General features: G+C 55.8%; 2 protein-coding genes across 6 annotated transcripts in view; one reads left to right on the forward strand and one right to left on the reverse strand.

Annotated features, from left to right (window-relative positions):
• The first annotated feature begins 9,081 nt into the window (after positions 1-9,081).
• LOC105467756 (stannin) lies at positions 9,082-19,745 on the forward strand. 2 transcript variants are annotated; one of them, XM_071084133.1, is made up of 3 exons: positions 9,115-9,213; positions 14,208-14,321; positions 16,567-19,675. In XM_071084133.1, the coding sequence occupies exons 2-3, from the start codon at positions 14,269-14,271 to the stop codon at positions 16,916-16,918; spliced, it is 405 nt and encodes a 134-aa protein (XP_070940234.1). In that variant the 5' UTR covers positions 9,115-9,213; positions 14,208-14,268; the 3' UTR covers positions 16,919-19,675. The 2 variants fall into 2 exon arrangements, with proteins under 2 accessions (XP_070940235.1, XP_070940234.1); XM_071084134.1 differs by lacking the exon at positions 14,208-14,321 and having other exon boundaries at positions 9,082-9,213; positions 16,567-19,745.
• The window catches only part of LOC105467757 (thioredoxin domain containing 11), a 63,673-nt gene continuing 61,784 nt past the window's right edge, over positions 19,672-21,560 (reverse strand). For all 4 annotated transcript variants that reach the window (XM_071084130.1, XM_071084129.1, XM_071084132.1 and 1 more), the window contains one exon: positions 19,672-20,430. In XM_071084130.1, the coding sequence (XP_070940231.1) occupies positions 19,788-20,430 (643 nt within the window). In that variant the 3' untranslated portion in view covers positions 19,672-19,787. The remainder of the gene's footprint in view (positions 20,431-21,560) is intronic.

The following is a 21,560-nucleotide window of genomic DNA, read 5'->3' on the forward strand; positions in this document are numbered from 1 at the left end:
TCCTGGTCCTGCCCAGCCTCCCAGCCAGGACAGGCCAGGGCCTGCCTGAGACAGCTCACCAGGCTCCAACCCTTCCCTCAGGGGCCGGAGCAGAAGGGACAGGGCTTGGCAGGGTGCCCCGAGCAGGGCGGGCCATTCTTCCTGAGTCAAGAATTGCCCTCCCGGGGAGGCCTTGGCTCTGCTTGGAAGGGGTTCTCATTTCGTCCCATGCTCCTCCCCGCCAGAGTTCTAAGCTGGTGCTCAGTCTGCCGACGCACCAAGCCCATGCTACAGATGGAGAAACAGGCGCAGTGGAGTTGAGTTCAGAGCCAGATGCGGCAGAGCCAGGCTTGAACCCAGAGCCTGTGTGGCTCAGAGCCCAGAAAAATGTTCCCTGGAGAGCTCGTCCCAGGCGGGGCAGTCTGGTTCTAGAGCACAGATCTCTCCCTGAGCCTTGCAGGGCCTGGCAGGCTCGTCGGGGCTCAGGAAAATCACAGAAGCATCAACATCAGCTCCCTTGCTTTTTCCCTTGCTTTTTGTTGTTGTTGTTGCTGTTGTTGAGACAGGGTCTTGCTCTGTCACCCGGCTGGAGAGCAGTGCTGCGGTCTCAGCTCATTGCAGCCCTGATCTCCCAGGCTCAGGTCATCCTCCCACCTCAGCCTCCGGAACAGCTGGGACTACAGGCGCTCAACCACGCCCAGCTAATTTTTTGATTTTTTTTGTAGAGACGGGGGTCTCGCTATGTTGCCCAGGCTAGTCTCAAACTCCTGACCTCAAGGAATCCTCCTGCCTTAGTCCCAAAGTCCTGGGATTATAGGCGTGAGCCACACACCTGACCTATGTCAGTATTTTAGTATAAAATGCTAATTATTTAGTATCAACTGTCAACAAGAGCTCGCCTACCATTTGGAAGTGCCAAATTCCAGGGCTTGACATTTCCTTCAAGCTAGTAGTTTTGATTTTTTACTTTTTTGAGACAGGGTGTCTTACTCTGTCACCCGGGCTGGAGTCCAGCGGCACAACGATGGCTCACTGTAGCCTCAGCTTCCCAGGCTTAACTGATCCTCCTGCTTCAGCCTCCCAAGCAGCTGGGACCATGCCCTGCTAATTTTTAAATTTTTTTGTAGAGACGGGGGGTCTCACCGTGTTTCCCGGACTGGTCTCGAACTCTTGGCCTCAAGCATTCCTCCCACCTTGGCCTCCCAAAGTGCTGAGATCACAGGCATAAGCCACCACACCTGGCCCTCAAGCTAGTCATGTTTATTATCCACCTGTTTACAAATGCTGTGTGTGAACCTGAACCTTTTTTTGGAAATGGCCCTACATCACAGGGTTGTGGTGAAGATCAGATGTTGGAGTAAACTCCAGCTTCTGTTATTCTAGCTCAGCAGTACCGAGTCTTTATATGTTTCCAATTATTTGTTAAAATCTGAAATCTATGTGTGCCGATGGGGAGTAAGTTTCAAGATATATTTTCAAGTGAGAAATGGAAGGAACAGAACAGCATGTATGGAACATGGCCATCTGTGTTTTTAAAATGGGAATATATATATATATATATGTATTCTATATATGCCTGTGTTTGCGCAGATCTCTGGAAGGATGCACAGAGGAAATGGATTGTGCACCCCCCTACCCCCACACCCACCCCTTCCTCTCCTTCGCTCTTCTCCGCAGAATGTATGCAGCATACGGTGCATTTTCCTCTTTCTTTATTGTCTGTCTCCTCCAGGAAAATGGACGCTCCTTCAGGGCCGAGGGGTTTTGGGGTGTGTTTGCTGCTGACTCCAGCACCTAAACTTGCGCAGCCCAACCCAGCAACCCCAGCCGCGTGTGGTGACCAAGCGCTGGAAACATGGCTGGTCTGAATTGAGAAGGACATGAGAGTAAAATACATGTGAGTTTGTTTTTGGTTTTTGTTTTGTTTTGTTTTTTGAGACGGAGTCTCACTCTGTCGCCCAGGCTGCAGTGCAGTGGCGCGATCTCAGCTCACTGCAACCTCTGCCTCCCAGGTTCAAGCGATTCTTCTGCCTCAGCCTCCCAAGTAGCTGGGATTACAGGCGTGCATGTGCCGCCACACCTGGCTAATTTCTGTAGTTTTAGTAGAGATGGGGTTTTGCCATGTTGGCTAGGCTGGTCTTGAACTCCTGACCTTGTGATCCGCCCGCCTCAGCCCTCCAAAGTGCTGGGATTACAGGCGAGCCACTGTGCCCAGCCTATACCTGTATCTATGTACTTATACATGAATACATAATGTGTGTGTGTGTGTGTGTGTGTGTGTGTGTGTGTATATATATATATATATATAGAGAGAGAGAGAGAGAGAGAGAGAGAGAGAGAGAGAAAGTCTAAATACCATATCTGTAAATGTGACCTTATTTGAAAATAGGGGGCCATGCATGGTGGCTCATGTCTATAATCCCAGCACTCTGGGAGGCTGAGGTGGGAGGATCACTTGAGTCCAGGAGGAGTTAAGACAAGCCTGGGCAACACAGTGAGATCCATCTCTACAAAAATAAAATAAAATTAACCATGCATGGTGGCATGCACCTGTACTCCTAGCAACTTGGGAGACTGAGGTGGGAGAATCACTTGAGCCCAGGAGTTGGAGGCCACAGTGAGCTATGATGGTTCCATGGTGAGAGAGAGAGAGAGAAAGAAGTTATGTAAAAAAATAAAAATAAAAAGATTCCAGTCCAGTCAGGCACAGTGGCTCATGCCTGTAATCACAGCACTTTGGGAGGCCAAGGCAGGGGGATCACCTGAGGTCAGGAGTTTGAGACCAGCCTGCCCAACATGGTGAAACCCCATCTCTACTAAAATACAAAAATTAGCCAGGCATGGTGAAGCATAGCTGTAATCCCAGCTACTCGGGAGGCTGAGGCAGGAGAATCACTTGAGCCCAGGAGGCGGAGGTTGCAGTGAGCCGAGATCGTGCCACTGCACTCCAGCCTGGGTGACAGAGTGAGACTCTGTCTCAAAAAAAAAAAAAAAAAATTCCCTTCCCAGGGCCAGCTCATTGTCCATCCACCTCCACACCTGTGAGCTTCTCTGGTTCCAGCACTAGGCTGTATCTGTCTGGCGCCTGGCATCTTCTCAGAGAGGCCCTACCTACCTCTGTCCTGCAAGGGCCCCCTCACCTCTTACCTTACTCTTTCCTTTTCTCCATAACATGTACACCTGTTTCTGCATTTATCATCTGTCTTCCCTCGGGAGAATGTAAACCCCACAAAGGCTGGGTTTTGCCTGCCTGGCTCATGGCTATCTCCCCAGCACCTAGCACAGTGCTTAGAACATAGTAGTTGCTCCGTTAAAACCGACAGAAAAGGCTGGGTGCGGTGGCTCACGCCTGTAATTCCCACACTTTGGGAGGCCGAGGTGGGAGGACTGCTTGAGCCTAGGAGGTCAAGACCAGTGTGGGCAACATAGAAAAACCCTGTCTCTACAAAAACATCCAAAAGTTACGTAGGCGTGGTGGCACGCACCTGTGGTCCTAGTTACTCGGGAGGCTGAAGCAGGAAGATCACTTGCCAGGAGGTGGAGGTTGTAATAAGCCAAGATCGCACCACTTCACTCCAGTCTGGGAGACAGAGTGAGACCCTGTCTCAAAAAAAAAAAAAAGATTGCCAGAAAGGATGAATAACTGAATGAGTGAATAAATGAATGATCCAGTAGGTAGATGATGAGCAGACGCCACTGTTCAGTGAGTTTGGGGGAGGGTACAGCAGAAGGAATCATAGGCCAGGCTGGGGGCAGGGAGCACCCTGGGCGGGGCATGCTGTTCCCCTCCCTCGGTTCTCTCCTTATCACATGGACCCCAAAGACCCCAGAGATGAAGGCCAGAACCAGCCCAGGCCCCGCTCAGACACGACAACCCAGATGGACTTTTCCAGGGGATGTAGAGACCTGTGGGATGGCCGCATCTCCTGACTGAGGCTCTGCTGTGCCCACCAGGAAGAGGACCCTGAGGTGCCCGGCCTGTGATCACTCAGCTGGTTCATCTTACTTCAATCACTCCCCTGCCACTGTACCCGTTTTTCCACCTCCCGCACCATCTCTTCAGTTACTGCCTTCATACTTTGCTTTAACTCATTTGTTCTTTCCCAAACACATTGATTTAAAAAGCAGTGGGGGCAGGGTGCAGTGGTTCACACCTGTAATCTTAGCACTTTGGGAGGCCGAGGCAGACAGATCACCTGGGGTCAGGAGTTCGAGACCAGCCTGGCCAACATGGCGAAACCCCATCTCTACTAAAATTATAAAAAGTATCTGGACATGGTGGCAGGGACCTCTATTCTCTGCTACTTAAAAGGCTTAGGTAGGAGAATCAATTGAACCCAGGAGGTGGAGGTTGTAGTGAGCCAAGGTCGCGCCACTGCATTCCAGCCTGGGCAACAAAGTGAGACTCTGTCTCAAAAAAAAAAAAAAAAATAGCAATGAGGGCTGGACGCCGTAGCTCATACCTGTAATCCCAGCACTTTGGGAGGCTGAGGCGGGCAGATTGCTAAGCCCAGGAGTTCGAAACCAGCCTGGGTAACATAGAGAGATTCCATCTCTGCAGAAAAAAATAATAGGCTGGGTGTGGTGGCTCATGCCTGTAATCCCAGCACCTTGGGAGGCCAAAGAGGATGGATCACTGAGGTCAGGAGTTCGAGACCAGGGTGACCAACATGGAGAAACCCCGTCTCTACTAAAAATACCAAAAAAATTAGCCAGCGGTGGTGGCGGGCATCTGTAATCCCAGCTGCTTGGGAGGCTGAGGCAGGAGAATCGCTTGAACCCGGGAGGCAGAGGTTGCAGTGAGCCAAGATTGCACCACTGCACTCCAGCCTGGGCGACAAGAGCAAGACTCTATCTCAAAAAAAAAAAAAAAAAAGAAAGAAAGAAAAAGAAAATAATAATAATAAAATTAGCCCAGTGTGGAGGCACACCTGTAGTCCCAACTACTCGGGAGGCTGAGACGGTAGGATTGCTTGAGCCTGGATGGCAGAGGATGCAGTGAGCCAAGATCACGCCACTGCACTCCAGTCTGGATGATAGAGTGAGATCCTGTCTCAAACAAAAACAAAACAAAACGAAAAGCTGAGTGGGGTCACACACACCTGTGGTCCTAGCTACTCAAGAGGCTGAAGTGGGAGGATCCGGGGAGGTCAAGACTGCAGTAAGCAGTGATTGTGCCACTGGACTACAGCCTGAGTGAAAAAAAATCAAGACCCTGCCTCAAAATCAAAGAAAATAAGAAATAAAAAGCAATGAGTATGTCATTACCATATACAGAAACACAATACCCACATCATACACAGAAGGTAACTGAAACATACACACACAGAAACCCACACATTGTTCAATTCTAGCTGCAGAGTGCCAACTGCCCGGGATTCTGAGTCTGAGGTCTGTGCTCTTTCGAGGACGTAAAGGGGCTGAGCCAGCCTTACAGAGATGCTCAGGCCACACTAGCAGCAAGGGAGGCCTTGCCCCTAGAATGGGAGCTGCTACGGGTTTCCGAGCTGGGTGATGCCCTCTTTTCCTTCCACCTAACCTCACCCTGCAGACCTCACCAGTGGTTCACATCTCACCCTTCATGAAAAATCCCCTCTGGCCACGCAGTTTTCATTTTGTTCTCAGGCCTGGATCCCCTGTAGAGATGCCCCAGGAGCAGAGGCCTGCCCACCCGAGCAGGGAGTCCCAGCTGTAGAGTCTCCCTTGAAGCTGAGGTCTCTCCACCCCCGAGCAACATCCTTCCTTGTCCCGGCCCTTATAGCGGATGGGGGAGTGGGGAGAGGGCCAGGCTGGCACAGGGCACACCAGCTGGACCCCAGCAAGCCCAGGGAGCTGGGGTGAGCTCATTCCAAGTCCTTAATCATCTTCCTGGCTAATGAGCATCTGAGAATCTCCATCCCATTCTATAAGGATGAAACCCCCGGGATGTGAGGCCAGATGTCACCACAGAGGGAGGTAGAGGAAATGGGCTTGGGGGAAGGGCGCGATACTTCCTGCCTCCTCTTTGTCGGGGAGAGAAAGGTGGGACTGCAGCAAGCAGTTTGGGTCGTGGTTAAGTGCAGGATCCTGTACCCTATCTCATGGGCTCCAATGCAGGCTTGGAGCCCACTACTTTGTGACTTTCAGCAAGTGACTTCCCCATTGCTGCTCAAAGTGCGTTCCCGAATCATCACTACCACTCGGGAACTTTTGAAAAATGCAGGATTTCGGGCTTAGATCTACTGGGTCAGAAGCTGGATATTTTATTCTATTTTACTTTATTTATTTTATTTTGAGACCGGGCTCAGCTCACTCTGTCACCCAAGCTGGAGTGCAATGGTGTGATCACAGCTTACTGCAGCCTCAACCTCCCAGGCTCAAGCAATCCTCCTACTTCAGCCTCCCCAGTACCTGGGACTACAGGCACACAACGCCACGGCCAGCTAACTTTTCTTTTTTAGAGATGAGGGTCTCACTACATTTCCAAGGCTGTTCTCAAACTCCTGGGCTCAAGCCATCCCCTTGCCTTGGCATTCCCCAAAGTGCTGAGATTACAGGTGTGAGCCACCGCACCCGGCCTCATCTCCATTTTTCAGATGAAAAAACTGAGGCACAGAAATGTTCGGCTGTTTTTCCAAAACCACCCAGCAGGAAAGGCTGGAATCTGACAATCTGACTCTCAGCTTCTATGCCATGCTGAATCTCCCTCACTATTTCCCCCCCAGAATCTTTCCCCTCTAAGTGTCCCTGCCTCCTCTGTCATCATGTTGCCAGTCCTGGCCCTGGGTCACCTCCCAGGTCCTCACTGCCTTCATACTTTGCTTTAACTTATTTGTTCTTTCCCAAACACATTGATTTAAAAAGCAGTGGGGGCAGGGTGCATTGGCAGAGACTAATGAGGTCTCTGCCAACTTGAGGCAGGGACCACAGACGCTGCTGGAACTGGCTTTGTGGGAAGAATCTATTTCCTTCCACTCTGGGCTCTCAGGTGTAGCTGATGGGGCAGCAGCTGGGCAGACATGGGTGCGGAGCTGTCCTGAGACGCCTGGCGCTGGACTGTGGGGCAGCTGGCTGAAGCTGGGCTCTCCTCTGCCTTTCTGTCCTACCTTCCTGCACGACTCCCAGCTCACCTCCTGGGCCTGGCTTCCTGGCTAGGCTGCCGCTGGACCAGCCCTGGAGTTCTGCAGTCTGATCATTCATTCATTCAGCATCCATGTATTCAGCAGACACTGTGTGTCAGGCACTGTTCTGGAGACACAGCAGTGACTGCAATATACCTCGTACTGGGAGAGAAGACCAAACGTTCATCACACATTGTCAAAAATATACAGTTTCACAGGGGGCAGGCTGGGCATGGTGGCTCATGCCTCTAATCCCAGCATTTTGAGAGGCTGGGGCAGGAGGATCACCCAGGAGTTTGAGATCAGCTTAGGCAACAAAGAGAGACCCCCATCTCTACAAATAATTAAAAAACTAGCCGGGCATGGTGGCATGCACCTGTAGTCTCAGCTACCTGGGAGGCTGAGGTAGGAGGATCGCTTGAGCCCAGGAGTTCAAGGTTACAGTTAGCTATGAGTGCACCACTGTACTCCAGTCTGGGCGACAGAGCAAGACCTTGTCTCTAAAAAAGAAAAAAAAATTGCTTTGTCAAATCCGCCCACATTCATAGATATAGGCTGAGTGGGAGGATGGCTTGAGCCCAGGAAGGAGTTGGATGGAGGCTGTAGTGAGCTGTAATTGCACCACTGCACTCCAGCCTGAGTGACAGACCAAGACCCCGTCTCAAAAGCAAAACCAAAAACCCCAAGGCAGCTCCTCTTGGCTAGGCGATCAGGGAGGGCCCTCCTGAGGAAGGGGCATTTAAGCTGAGATCGGGAAGATGAAGTAGAAGAGTTCCAGCTGCAGGGAACCACACAGGCAAAGGCCTGGCGGTGGAAAAGCCTTGGTGCACCGGGCGCAGGGAAGAAAACCCAGCCAGGCTGAGTGGAGGGAGTGAGGGCCTGGCTACCTTGGCCTCGTGAGCCCAACCCTCCATGCTCTTCCAGAGCCTTCTGCTTGAGAATGGGAAAGAAGTTTCCAGCAAATAAGGCCCCCGCTCCCGGCAGGAGGTCCCACCTCGACCTTACCCCCTCCTGTCTTCTCAAGTCCCCTGGGACACAGAGGCCTTGAAGGACCCACCCTCACCCCTTCTGTGGGTCCCAGGGCTGGGGTGTCCTCTCGTTGATGGCCTTTTTGGGGTGGATGAGTGGAGATTACTCCAGTAACTGGCGCCCCTGTCTTCCCAGGCAGACAGGCCTGGCCTCAAATCCCCTCTTCATCAGGAGCAGGCTGTGGGACTTCAGCTCTTTGGAGCCTCGGGTTCCTCATCTGTAAAATGGGAGGATTCTTTCTTCCGGAGTCATGTTAATAAAATGTGTTGGGCTGTTTATACAGGGCAGGCAGGCATTTGGTGGGGGCCAAACCACCGGGTTATCATGCTAAAAATAACCATGATTATAGATGGCCGAGGGGTGCAAATGCCTCACAGCCCCATTCCGCAGAGGAATGAGAGCTTCGTTAGGGCCTGGACCTTGTCTAGCTCGTGGCTGCTCCCACGACGACTGGCGTGGCAGGCACGTGGTCGGTGTTCCGCCATCGACTGACTGGGCGGATGAATGATAGATACATAAATGAATTCGCGAACGAATTCCCAGCTTCCTCTGGAAGCAAGGTCATTCACCTCAGCGGTCGCGCCTCTCTCCTGCCCCGGATTCCCCACCACTCTCAGCTCTCGGAGAGTATGCAGCACTCTTCGGTGCGGCGTGCCTCAGTTTCCTCTGCTGTAAGCGGGCGGGACCAGGGCAGCCTGAGGGGGTCAGGATGAGGCTGGCGGAGGAAGGGCGCCTGTAGAGGGGCCCCGTACCCATTGGCGCCCAATCCGCGCTCTCCAGGGCCGAGCCCGCCCCCCGCCCCCGCCCCGCCCCCAGCCCCGCCCCCAGCCCCGCCCCGCCCGCTGCGCGCAGCCCCCGCCCCACAGTCCGTCGGCCCCGAGCGCACGTGACTCCGCCCCGGCCCGCCCCGCCCCGCCGTCCCAGCGCGGGCTCCCATTGGCTTCTCTGGGAGGCTCCGCCCCCAGCCGGGGAGGTGCCGGGCCCCGCCCGCCGCAGCGCGGGGCTCCTGCGTCCGGAGTGCGCGGCTGCCGGACCAGGCGGGCGGGCGGAGCCGGGCCCGCGGGGCTGCTGCGGGGCGATCGGGCCGGGCCGCGGCCGCGCCATGGTAAGCCGGGCGGGGCAGGCCGCGCGCTCGGGCCGGGCGAGGGCGCGGGGACCCGGGAGCGGGAAAGGGGCGGCCAGGACGGGGAGGGGCGCGCGCGACGGCGGGGCCGGGCCGGGGTCTGCGGGCGGGGGAGGGGCGGCCCGGCGGGCGCGGCTCGGGGGAGGGTCCGTTCCAGGGGCCGCGCCCGCGGGCCGGGGTTCTTTGTCAGAGGCGCTGCGGCGAGATCGGGACAAAGGAGGGGGCGGGGGGCGGAGGCCGCTTTGCGGGGATCGCGGTCCGCTCGCCCCCGCCCGTGCAGCCCCCGCCCGTCCGCAGCTACGCGCCCGCCCGCCCGCTTTCCCCCGGCACTTCGGGGTTCTTCAAAATTCTGGGAGCTCCGGGAAGGGCTCCGGGGTATAGGGGTCCAGGTGACGTCCGGCGCCCGTCTCGCGGGTAGGGAAACTGAGTCCGGGCCGCAGCGTTGGGCGCCCTGTTCCATGGGCACTGGCTGCGCGGCGTGGGCATGCTTGGGTCCCGTGGTCCCCGTCCCACACCCCGCCCCCGTCGGGCCGACTCGAGCTACCTCCCCAGCTGCCGTCCCCCGTCCAGCTGTCGCCCCCTGGGCCGAGCCCCCTCCTCCCTGGAGCCTCGCTTTGCTCCTCCGTAGAGTGGGGGAGACGCCGGCGGCGCCGGGCTGGGCGGAACGGGAGGGTGCGTGGAGCGCGCCTGGCACCGCGCCTGCCTAGCCGCCCGCGCTCAGCACTTGGGAGCCGCCGGGGCGCTGTCACCCCTAAGTCCCCAGCACCCAGCCCAGGTCGCCCAGCCCGCCCCAGCGAGGACAACATTGGGGTTCACCTGTCCCCGGCCCCTCAGGCATGCGGGAGAGGAGGTGGGGAGAAGGTGGCATTTTAGAGTCAGGGTCGAAATGCGGGATTTGGGATGCAGGTTGCCTGGGTTTGAATCCCTGCGCGTCTACTTTTGAGCTGTGTGACCTTGGACAATGGACTGAACTTCTCTGAGCCACCGATTTCTGTATCTGCCAAGAGGGAACAGTAATAGCTCAACTGCCCTGTTGTCTTGAGGCAGAAAGGAGACGTCAGTGTCAGCTGTTTATCTCAGTGTCTGGCACATATAATTGCCACCAACTTTCTCCGGCATCTACCAGCAAAGTTGTTTGGCCAAACGGGCCAACCCTGGGCCAGCCTGTGAAAATGTGATTCACAGGGTGGGGGCATGAGCCTCTGGCCTGGGCCGAGGAAGACCCCGACTGACCTTGGGGCAGTCCCGAATCAGAGCTCTGCCGGCTCCCGCTTCCTCTTTTGCCACTGCGGAACCTAGGGGGTTCTGGAGCGAGTTTCCTCTTCTGAGGATGGGGGTGTCATGGTTCGGGGTGGAGGATGAGATGACACTGGCCAGAGAGCTGGACACAGCCCCATCAGTGTCAGTCCTACTGGCATCCGGCTGTTCTCCGTCCTGGCTTCTGGGGGGCCGGTGCCTTCTGTGATGCGTCCTTGTGTCCCACTGGCTGCCCAGGGCCCAGGGCAGAGCAGACGTCCCACCTTGTCCTGGCTGTGTCCAGCAGTGCCCTCTTCTCCCTACAACCCTGTTTTCCCAGTCAGAACCTGGGGCAGGAAATGTTTCTGGTTTGTGAACTGGGGTTCGCTGAAGAGTTTGTTGGCACCCTTGGCAGGTGGCTTTATGGGGGCAGTGTTGAAAGCTCCATGGGGATGGCTGGCCCCTGTAAGCAGGGCAGCCCTCCTGGCATCTCTCAAGGAGCCTCAGGAGGTGGCGGCTGCCAGGCGGAGGTGTTTTGCTGGTGGTGAGCCCGGTAATGCTCGTGATGTGCCCAGTTGAGTTAGGAGGAGGCAGCGTGTCCCTGGGGAAGGGGTGTTTGTGGGCCTAGGCCACGCTCTGTGCCCTCCTGGTCCTGGCGGTGGGCTTGGGGGTCCCTCGGGCTCAGTGTTCTCCCTTTGTCCCTCCTGTAGCACACAGGAAGGTGTAGCTGGTGACATGCAAACCTAGGTGACCTCATGGCCCTTTTGTTTTCACTTTTCTTACCACTTCTTATCCTCCCCATGACCTGGTAGATGAGGTCAGGGACTTGTACCCACTTTGCACATTGAGAAACTGAGGCCAAGAGGAGCAGCTTGCTTGGCTGGGAGGAAGCAGGCCACAAAAGTGAGTGCTGGGCTGGGAGGATGGAGGGGACTTCAGCCTGCTCTGCTGCAGGCTGTGGGCCCCCCGGGCCTAGAGCAAGTGGAGTGGCCTCTAGAGTGGGATCAGGCTCAGACAAGCCAGGGCCCTGGGAGGGAGAGCAGGACAGGAGGATACCCCTCCCCTCACTGGTAGCTGGGGCAGGGACTGTCCATTTGAATGGCTCTGACGGAGTGGGGTTCACCCCTGGCTCTGCCCCCATGCTCCTTGGGTCCCAGTTACTGATCTCTGTGGGCCTTGGCAAACCAGGTAGGACAGTGTCAGTAACACCTGCAAGCTTGGGCGGCTGTGGGGAGTGGCTGAGGGCGGTGCGGGCCCCCGCTCACATGGCATGGCTCAGGCTTGTCTTGCTGTTATTATTCCATGGGACGCATGTGGGCTCTGTCAGAAGACAGAGCGTGTCCCGTGCTGCAGTTGAACCCCGTTGGGGTTGTTTGAGGGTGCTGGGGCAGGGGGTTCTGGAAAACCTGGGCCTTGGAGCTTGCTTTTATGGTGGGTGTGTGGGATCTGAGAGTCAAGACCCCCTTGGCAGAGGATGGCAGGACTGAAGGCACATGGAGCAGGAGGATGTGTGTTTGGGGGATCCAGATGGCCTTGGGCTTCAAATCCCAAGCAGAGGGGACACTCCAGCCTGCCCAGAGATCGAAGGCCCAGGCTGTGCTCTGGCCCCTAGCCCCTGGCCCCTCTGCACTTGGAAGACGCCCCCTTGGCTCTGCCAGGCTCCCCTCTGGGCTCCCATCCTGCCTTCTGGCTTTTTGCTTCACTTCCCTACATGCACCTCAGTTTCCTCACCTGCCAGATGGAGATGCTAGGGTGAGCAGAGGTGGCCGCAGCCTTGCTGGATCAGATGCTGGTGGGAATGATGGTTGCTGGGTGGGCCAGGATTCCCATGTGCCAGCCTGGGCATCCCCCCAACCCAAGCTGTGGCCCGTCTCTGTTCCCTGCATCCTGTGGGCTTTACTGGATCAGGGCGAGGGGTTACCCAGCTTGCAAGACACAGCTTTGCTCAGAGCGGCTAGAAAGGAAGAGCAGACAGGTGGGGTCCAGCCAGGCACAGGGCTTGTGGAGACCTGCTGCCCTCCGTGCTTTGAGTTTCCCTGGGCTCCGCTTCTTGGCCACCCCCTTCCCTCCCTGCCTGCCAGCAAGCATGGAGCCAGCTGCCCCTCCATGGGCTCAGGCCTGCCAGAATCCACTGGCACTTACCGCTCTACCCCCACACTTGGCCTGCGGCCCTCTCCCACTCAATCTGCGGCTTTTCTGAGTCTGTTGGGACAGAACATGGGGACCTGTCCTCAGGGTCCTGGGAGTGCTGGGGTGTCAGGGACCCCCCACCTATGATCCCTGTGAGAACAGGGTCTCCTCTAACTCATCACTATCTGCAGGGTGGGAACACGCAACAGACATTTACTGAGCACCTACTGTGTACCCGTGCAGGGCAGGGTACAGCTGTGGGTGGGACAGACGGTGCCCTCCTTGGACAGCCTTGGAGTCCAGTGCAGGGAGTGACACAGCAGCCAGAGGACAGCCCTGAGCCTAGAGAAGGGCAGCTAGCAAGGAGAGCAAATGAAGTAGGGCAAGGCTGTAGTGGTGGGGCGTGGGAGGAGGGGCGTCTGGGGCCAGTGGTATGGGAGGGCAGCCTGTAACAGGCGCCTTCTGAGAAAGTCCCGAATAGGAAGGTGCCAGCCATGGGGCAGTCAGGGCAGAGCTGGGAGCATGGGCTCACAGCGGAGGGTGTGGGGACGCCTAGGGAGGCAGGGAGCTTGGATTCTCTTGAGCTGGGGAGGGTTCTGAGGGATAACGCCATCTCATTTTTGCAAAGATAGTTTCTCAGGAAACATTTGCTGAGTGAATGAAGGAACAGATATGCACTTGGGAGGGCCGGACCACAGGCCAGGTGTGACTGTGGCTCGGTCACTAGGCTCTGTGCTCACGGTGGGGGCAGAGCCCCACATCTGGCCCTGTCCATGCCTCCTGGCCTGGGGTCAGGGTGGCAGACAGGGTTTTGAGGTCACCACTCCTCTTAGAGAATCCCTTTGAGCTGGGGCTGCCTGTTCCTCAGTTTCCTCATTAGTCCTGGGGCCACTGAACTCACGTGCCTCCTGGCCTGCCCACCTGGCTTTGCCCTGCCTACCCCAGGTCATGGTGCCATTGTTTGATTTTCTACTTCCTGTCCCTGAACCACCCCCACCCCCAAACACACACACTTCCCCTTCCGAATTGATACTGACTTGCCTTCCTGTCCAGAAGGCCCAGGGGAGGGCAGGTGCCCCAGCAGGCCCTGTGGACCAGAGGTGCAGGGGAGAGGGAAGCGGGAGGTGGGAGGCACAGGGCAGGTTGGTGTTCTCCCTGCAGGGAGAGAACACAGAGGTTGGTAGGGACAAGTGTAGACAGGCTTACCCAGCCATGGTGGGCAGGCTGTCTGTGGGGTCAGAGGGGTCCCCTGTCCAGTCTGGAGGCGTGAGAGAACAGCTAAGTGGGGTTGTGGGACTGGACGGTGGCAGGGGAGAGGCCAGGGTGGTCTGTGCATGCAGGGGACAGAGCAGGGCCACCGGGGAGCTCATGGTCCACTAGAGGGGGAGGTGGGCGCTAATCAGGTGGCCATGCTCCAGAAGCCAGGGCTACACGCCAAGGCCACTGCTCCGGAGGGAAGGAGCCCGACCTGGACTTCCGGGTTGGGAAGGCTTCCCTGCCAGAGCTGATGTTAACCGGTTCAGGGTTTCTTTCTCCAGCCAGGCCATCTGTGTGGTGGGGGCTGCCCTGTGCACTGTAGGTGCCAGCAGCATCCATGGTCTCCCTACTAGATGCCAGGATTGCCACCTGCCCCCAGTTGTGACAACCAGAATTGGCGCCAGACATGACCAGATGTCCCCAGGGTGGGGGCAGAGTGGCCCCCAGTTGAGAACCACTGAACAAGGGTAAGCCGCCAGAACATTCTGGGCAGGGGCAACAGCCTGGGCCAGGGCCTGGTGGGAGGGTTCGTGGGGGGTCAGCGTGGCTGGTGAGCAGGGCATACTGGGGATGTGTAGTGTTCGGTCCTGCAGGTCATTGTGAGGACTTGGAAGGTGTCCTGGCTGCAGTGGCCCCTGAGGGTAGACAGGGAGATCCTTAGCGCCTGCAGCAGCCTGGCTCCTGGAGTCAGGGGGAAGGCAGTGGAATGGAGGGAGGGCGCCTCCTCTGCCTAGGGCCTCTGCAGAAGCTGCCCGTTTCCCGGTTCCTGGTCCCTGGACAGATGCTGGGGGCATTGACTTAACTGCCTTTGACCTTCAGGCAAACCTCGCTTCTGGGGAACCTCCTGGTTGGGTAAGAATCATTTCTCCTTAAGGCTGCTGTTCCTCAAGGACGCAGCAGGTTTGACCCTGTTTGGAGGGAAAATCTTCCAGTGCCGTCTGCCTGCGCTGATGTCAATCTTATCCAAAGGGAACAAAAAGAAGCCAGACGCCTCATTCTGAGTGCCGACCGCACGCCCAGTCCTGTGCGGAACGCGTCCCTGGCCTGTCCTCATCCTCCCTGACCCTGGGCGCAGTAAGCGTTTGCTCTGTTTGTGGCGAGTGAGGCAGGAGAGGGAAGAAAGTGCGGGCCAGAGAACCTGCCAGCATCAGCACTGTGGGGCAGCAGAGGCAAAGCCCTGGCCTCAGCAGTCTCACTGGCTGTGCCTTGGGTGTCACCTAGAGGGCTGACAGGGCGCCTGGAGCCGGGGACTCTTAGACCTTATGTGCATTCCACAGCCACACTGTCCTCAGCCACTCAGCAGGACCACCCCCGGGTGAACTCCGTGGCTTAGCCAGGTGGAGATGGTGGTCCCAGCCCTCCAGCTTCTGGCATCATTCCTTCCATATGCGGAGCACAGGCTTGGCCTGGCCTGGGAGGGGGCTCGTCCCCGCCCCCACCCAAATCAGCTGGTGCCCCGACTCCTGGCACTTGCGGGGGGACCCTCTCCGCCTTCAGAGCCTTAGCCCTCACTGTGCTCCCTGCCAGGAACACTCTTCCCCATCAGCACCACCTCCCTGCCTCTCACCTGCCCACCCAAGTTAGCATCTTGGCATCTGGTCACTGTGTTCCTGACAATGGCACCCTGCATTGCGAGTGATGGGCATTTGGGGTACTAACCAGTTGCAGTCTGGCTCCCGCACTAGAAGCTAAGCACCATCAGGGAGGGAGCCTCTGTCCCACCCTCCCTGCCTCCCTGAAACTCTCCCAAGTGCCTGTCTTCATCTCCTGGGACACTCTACCCTGTTGCTTCCTTGGTTGGCCTCCGTCCAAACCACACAAGGGACTCTGCCGCCCAGCTTCTTTCTCAGATGGTGTGCCGCGTTCCAGGGGTCTTCCCAGGCCAGCTGCAGTGTCTGGTGACAAAGGCTGTTGTCCACTATACCCTCTCACAGGTGTCCCCAGAGGACCTGCCTGTTCCGTATACGATGCCTGTTTGGGAGAGGGACTGATGTCATTTCTTTTTTGTTTTTTTTTTTGGAGATACTCTTGCTCTTGTCGCCCAGGCTGGAGGGCTAGAGTGTAGTGGCGTGATCTCGGCTCACTGCAACCTCTGCCTCCCAGCTTCAAGCAATTCTCATGCCTCAGCCTCCCAAGTAACTGGGATTACAGGCACGTGCCACCATGCCCAGCTAATTTTTGTATTTTAGTAGATACGCGGTTTCACTATGTTGGCCAGGCTGGTCTTAAACTCCTGGGCTCAAGTGATCTGCCCGCCTCAGCCTCCTAAAGTGCTGGAATTACAGGCATGAGCCACTGCGCCTGGCCACTTCTCTGCTTTCAAACCCCCATCTCTGGCCATTAGGAGGCCCTGGCTCCCCTCAGTCCCTGAGTGGTCATGAACACTGAGGGGGGGGCCGGGCTTCCCAAAGGCGCACCCTCAGCAGAAGAACCTGAACCGTGCCTGGCCCTCTGGCATTCTTTGCTGCAGCTGCCACTGTCACAGTGCTCTGCAGCCAGCGAGGGTGACTCGCCTGCCTGCTACAGCAGCACTCTTGGGGTTTCAAAGGTCATGAGCAGGAGCTGGGTGAGGACGGGCAAGCAGACACCTTCGAACACCGGCCAATATGCTTTTTGGCAGGGTGAGGGTGGGACGGGCAGGTCTGAGAACAATTAAAAATAGACCACGTGTTAGTGCCAACCGCAGCTTGTTCAACCTGCTTTGTCTTTCAGGACTCCCGTGTCCAGCCTGAGTTCCAGCCTCACTGAGTGGCCACCCCCAAAGCGCTTCCATCCGAGGAAGCCCCCAGCACTGACCATGTCTATTATGGACCACAGCCCCACCACGGGCGTGGTCACAGTCATCGTCATCCTCATTGCCATCGCGGCCCTGGGGGCCTTGATCCTGGGCTGCTGGTGCTACCTGCGGCTGCAGCGCATCAGCCAGTCAGAGGACGAGGAGAGCATCGTGGGGGATGGGGAGACCAAGGAACCCTTCCTGCTGGTGCAGTATTCGGCCAAGGGACCGTGCGTGGAGAGAAAGGCCAAGCTGATGACTCCCAACGGCCCGGAAGTCCACGGCTGAGCCAGGATGCGAGGCTCCTGGTCCTGTTTGCAGCCGGCCGAGAGGCGCTGGGAGGGGCAAAACCACATGGACGCGCTGCTGTCTGAGAGGAAGGGCTGACACTTGCTGGCATGGCCTCTGCGGGCTTCGTCATCGCATGCACTGATGCCCGGGGACCTGGCTGTCCTGGGCTTCGCCTCGGCCTCCGGGTGAGGCTGCCCATTGCAGGCACTGGGCAGGCCTGACCTTGCTGGGTCTCATGGCCCTGTAGCGCTTTTGTTACTTGAATGTCTAGCTGAGCCTGTTTTTGATGGAGCTACTACTGTAATGCGTGAACTAACAAACCTGTGAACTGTAAATAGGCCCCTGGAAGCACGTGCTTAAGCCCTTTTGCTGATTTTTAAAAATATCATCTAGCGCACACGGGACTGGTTTGATTCTGGCTGTACTAATGACAAGCTGAGTCAAGACCCCGGAGGGTCATAGGCTTGTAAAGGCCCACGCCGCACTCGGCAAGGGTCTCTCATGTGTGTCCGTCTGTGTGTATATCAAGGAAATGAGATGCCAGTTTGGGGTCTCGTGGCTGACCAGTTGGGGTGCTTGGGTGATCTCTGCTTGGTTAGTCATGGGTGGAAGAAGAACCACACCCCCCACACCCCTCTGTTCTTTCTCCAGATAGACTCACTTGTTAAATAGCAGTTTTGTTGAGTGGAGTTACTGCCGGGAAGCTACTGGACCTGCCTGGGAGCCAGTGAAGGGCGAGTCAGGGCACGTGTCCCAGAGGCTGCCAGCGTCCTTGTAGCAGAGCAGTTTCTTGCCGCTTTGGTCTTCAGCATGCCGAGTCCCCCATCCCGAGTGCAGGCTTCGCTGAAATTGCTCTGGTCCTCGTAGAACCTGTGGTGGCTACTTTTGGTCTGAAACCCAGCTGGCCCAGCAAAGAGAAAAGGTTGTATGTTTTGTATTGGTATTTCCTATTTTCTGCACTGGAGGGGAGGGGACTGTTGAGGTTCTGTCTTTTTTCTTTTTTTCCTCTTACCTTTTTACACCACTTGGCTTCCTTTCCTCTCTGATGACTGCCTGCCTGTGGGGTCCTGACTTCACTTTCCTCAGCGGGTCTCCAGTCCCCTGACCCAGCTCTGAAGGCACTTAGGACCCAGGGAACATTTCTTGCGTGCACATTCCCACAAGAGCCACCAGACTGCTTCCTGCCAGCCTGTGCTTGCGGCAGGGAGCCGGGGCAGGGCAGAGGTGAACTTTAAGTTCAGGACTTGTCTGTCCCACAGGTGGTTCTTGGGTGAGCTAGCATCTCCACAGCCTGTCTTCAAGGCCTCCCTTGTGTACACTTCAGTGAGTGAGCTCACTTCGATTTTTAATCCCACCACCATAAGCACATACTAATTTTATTTATGATTCAAACATGACTCGTGCCAGCCATCCCTGTAATAGATGGAAGGTCAGCCCGGGCTTAACCACAGAGCACTGGCCCTTAATGCCTGAGCTCAGAGCTCTGGCCTCCTGCTCAGACTGAAGGCACCTCCTCTGGCCTCACCTAAGCCTCTTCTAAAATACGTGTTGAATGAATCCATGTTCTGGAACCCCCAGGGCAGGAGAAGTAGGGAGGACTTTGTTTAAGCAGCATACACCTAAATTGGGGGTTTAAACATTTAAGTAGGAGCTTGGGGTGGAAAGAGGGACGGCTGGCTGGGCCATCTGACCAGAAGGTAGTAATGAAACACCTCAGTTGGGCTCTTGAGAGCCCTTAGGAAGCAGGAGAGGCAACACCTCTGGCTACTCTGGTGTGGCCAAGTTCAGAGGAGGTGGTGGTGGGGCAGGCGTGATGTCAGCAGGAGCCCTGCAGGCTGGGTGGGCAGGACATGTGGTTGGGGCCACTGAAACTAGGTCTAGGAGGGAGAACAGAAGTTCCCAAGGTGCCGACTGGAAGATGGGGGAAAAGGTTTGCTTTGGTGAGTGAGAAAAGGCTGGGTGTGTGATCCATCCCCTCACGTTTCAGAACTTCCAGGCTTTCTACCTCGACTCTCACCGCAGCCAGCACATACACCTAGGCTGTTTTTCTTTCCTCCACATCCGAGGGACACAGGAGCAGCTAGGATCTGCATTTTCAGGTTCCGAGCCTGACCCCTGGAACTGACCAGTGCTCAATTGTCAGACTTGGCCTATGGTTTTGACCTTGCCAGTGAAGTTTCAGTTTTGAAGTGATTAAATGTCACTTTCTCATCAGTTTCACTTCTGGAGGTTTTCTGATCCCACTCCCTGGTGGCAGGGATGTACCTGGGAGTTTGAATCAGGCCCATTTGAGCGTGGTAGCCGTGTTGGGTGAAGGTCAGGGGCTCAGTGAGGCACTGGGGGGGGTTTCAGGAGGAAAATGAAAATGGCTGTATAACCAGTGAACCACATCATAGCTCTCACTGTTCTTATTTTTCAATAGCTTTTTTTTTTAGCATAGACACCAGAGCCACATTCAAATGGCTTAGTAGGTTATGACCTCTCTTTGAATTATTTCTGAATGCCCAACTGTTGCATTCAAGTTTTCTGACTAATCAAGAAATTAAGCGTTCATCCTTCGTATCACTGCAGAAGCAACAGTGGGGGGAGAGGGAGGGAACTCTTGACACTGAGCCACTAAAATATGGACTAATTTTTTGGACAAATCTTCAAACGGACTGTGCTACTGTTTTTGTTTCAAAGCTACCAAGTTTGTGCAATAAGTGGAAGGGATGTCATCTCTCTTCAATAAATGCTGAATGACATTCAAGTTGATTTTCTAGACCACTGAGAAAATCTTTATTTACAATAAATTTCAATAAAATTTGCATAAATATATTCCCAATGTACAATTTTCACCTCTGATTTCTTCACGTCATTTAAAAAGTTAGTCTGTCCTGTTCTCGTTATTCCTTTCAGACACCAGTGTGGCACTGACATTGGCAGGTGGAGGGGAACTGCCAGGGAGCTGGGGGGTGCTTGAGGGCTCCGGCTGCTTGGGGCGGACCTCTTTCCGGGTCGCCAGGCTTTCAGCTCCATCCCTGCCTTCCAGTTTCCTCTCCATGGTCGCCACCAGGATCTTGAGCCATGTGTTCTCGGTGAGGAGGTTTTCCGAGGCATCGGCCAGCTCCTGTAGCTTGCGGGCCAGCTCCTGCAGCTCGCGTGTCTTCTGCTCGTAGAGGGCCTGCAGCTGCTCACTGTGGGCGCGGAGCAGGCTGTGCTGCTCCTCCAGGGCCCGCTGCTGCCGCCGCAGCCGGTGCTCATCTCTGCGGGCGCTGGAGAGCTGGGACTCTACCTGCACTTGTGCTCGCTGGAGGCTGCTTATTTCTGCTCTCAGTTTCTGGATCTCTCTCTCCAAGTGGGAGATGTGCCCCCGCTGTAAGACTGCCTCGCTCTGAAGACACTCCTTGGTAGGAGAGTTAGCCATGTTCTGGGGGCTGGAAGCAGGGTCTGAGTGATGCAAAATGAACTTCAACAGGTTTGGAAGGGTGATGGGGAGGTCTTCAGGGTATTTCACACTTAGGTCCTTTCTGGAGAGAAAGGGAAAGGAAGCAAAGACGGGAGTCATACCAACACAATTAGTCCAAAAGCAGACTGTACCTGAGGCCAGGCCATCTACTTCTCACCAAGAAAAGACATTCTATGGATTTTACTTACTGAAAGTGAGGAAAATGTTGCCTGGGCAAGAAATTCTCTACAAAGCTGAGGCTGTCCCATATGCTCATTCTGCAATTAAGATGGCTTATCTGTTCCTAAAGCCAGAGCTCAGCTTCACCCACACCTTCCAAGAAAGACAAGAGCTCCTAGGCCCAGGCCTAAAGCCAGTGATGCAGGGCCCCAGGAGTGTGTGGGCATGGGGCCTCTGTGTGCTGGGAGATGCCCAGCGGCTGTGTCAGGAAGAGCATCCAGGGGAGGCAGGATTGTCCCACCTATGTCCCTCTTGTGCCTACTGACAGTGCCCAGAGAAATAGGAAGAACTTCAAAGATACTCAGTCTGTTTCTTCAGCAAGCATTTATTACACATTATCTAAGGCAGGGGTTCTCAACTGGGGGTGACTGTACCCCCACTCCGCGGGTACATCTGGCTCATACCTGGCAACCTGATACCTGGCAAACAGCCCAACCAAGGGACTATGAATTCAGGCTGCCCGGCCCTGAGAGCACAGAACAAGGAAGGAAGGTGACATAGGAAGGGGTTTTTCGTACAGCTTTGTTCCAGGTCCTGATCTAGAGATCTAGAAAATTCCTCTTCAGAACTTGTCATTTAATCATCTGATGATGTTTGTCTCACATATCTATTTACCTGTGCCTGTACAGTCTTGCTGCAATCGATCAAAACTACCAGCTTTATGCACTTAGGTATGAGGTGGGCTGGCAGCAGCCGGGTTTGTCTCCCTCAGGTATTAACAGAATGGAAGTCAACAGCAGGGACTCCAGAGCCTGGCTGCCCAGGGCCACTGCACCTGGCCGTAAATTGTTTCATAATTTTGGGGTAAGCATTCAACCATCCCCTCCTTTAAAGCTTAGTTTTCTTAACATACAAGCTTTCTTCAAGTGGGGCATCCCAGCCATTCAAATGACAAAGCTGGGTGTGGTGCTGTGTGCCTGTAATCCCAGTGCTTTGGGAGGCTGAGGCGGGAGGATCACTTGAGGCCAGGAG

This window comes from Macaca nemestrina, chromosome 18 (assembly GCF_043159975.1).
Source record: "Macaca nemestrina isolate mMacNem1 chromosome 18, mMacNem.hap1, whole genome shotgun sequence".
Taxonomy (NCBI): domain Eukaryota; kingdom Metazoa; phylum Chordata; class Mammalia; order Primates; family Cercopithecidae; genus Macaca; species Macaca nemestrina.

Excerpts from the sequence above, each read along its gene's own strand:
- LOC105467756 (XM_071084133.1), top strand. The coding sequence starts at position 14,269 with ATGTCCCCAGGGTGGGGGCAGAGTGGCCCCCAGTTGAGAACCACTGAA. Across the intron at positions 14,322-16,566 it reads TTGAGAACCACTGAACAAGG|GACTCCCGTGTCCAGCCTGA; the intron begins GTAAGCCGCCAG and ends TTTGTCTTTCAG.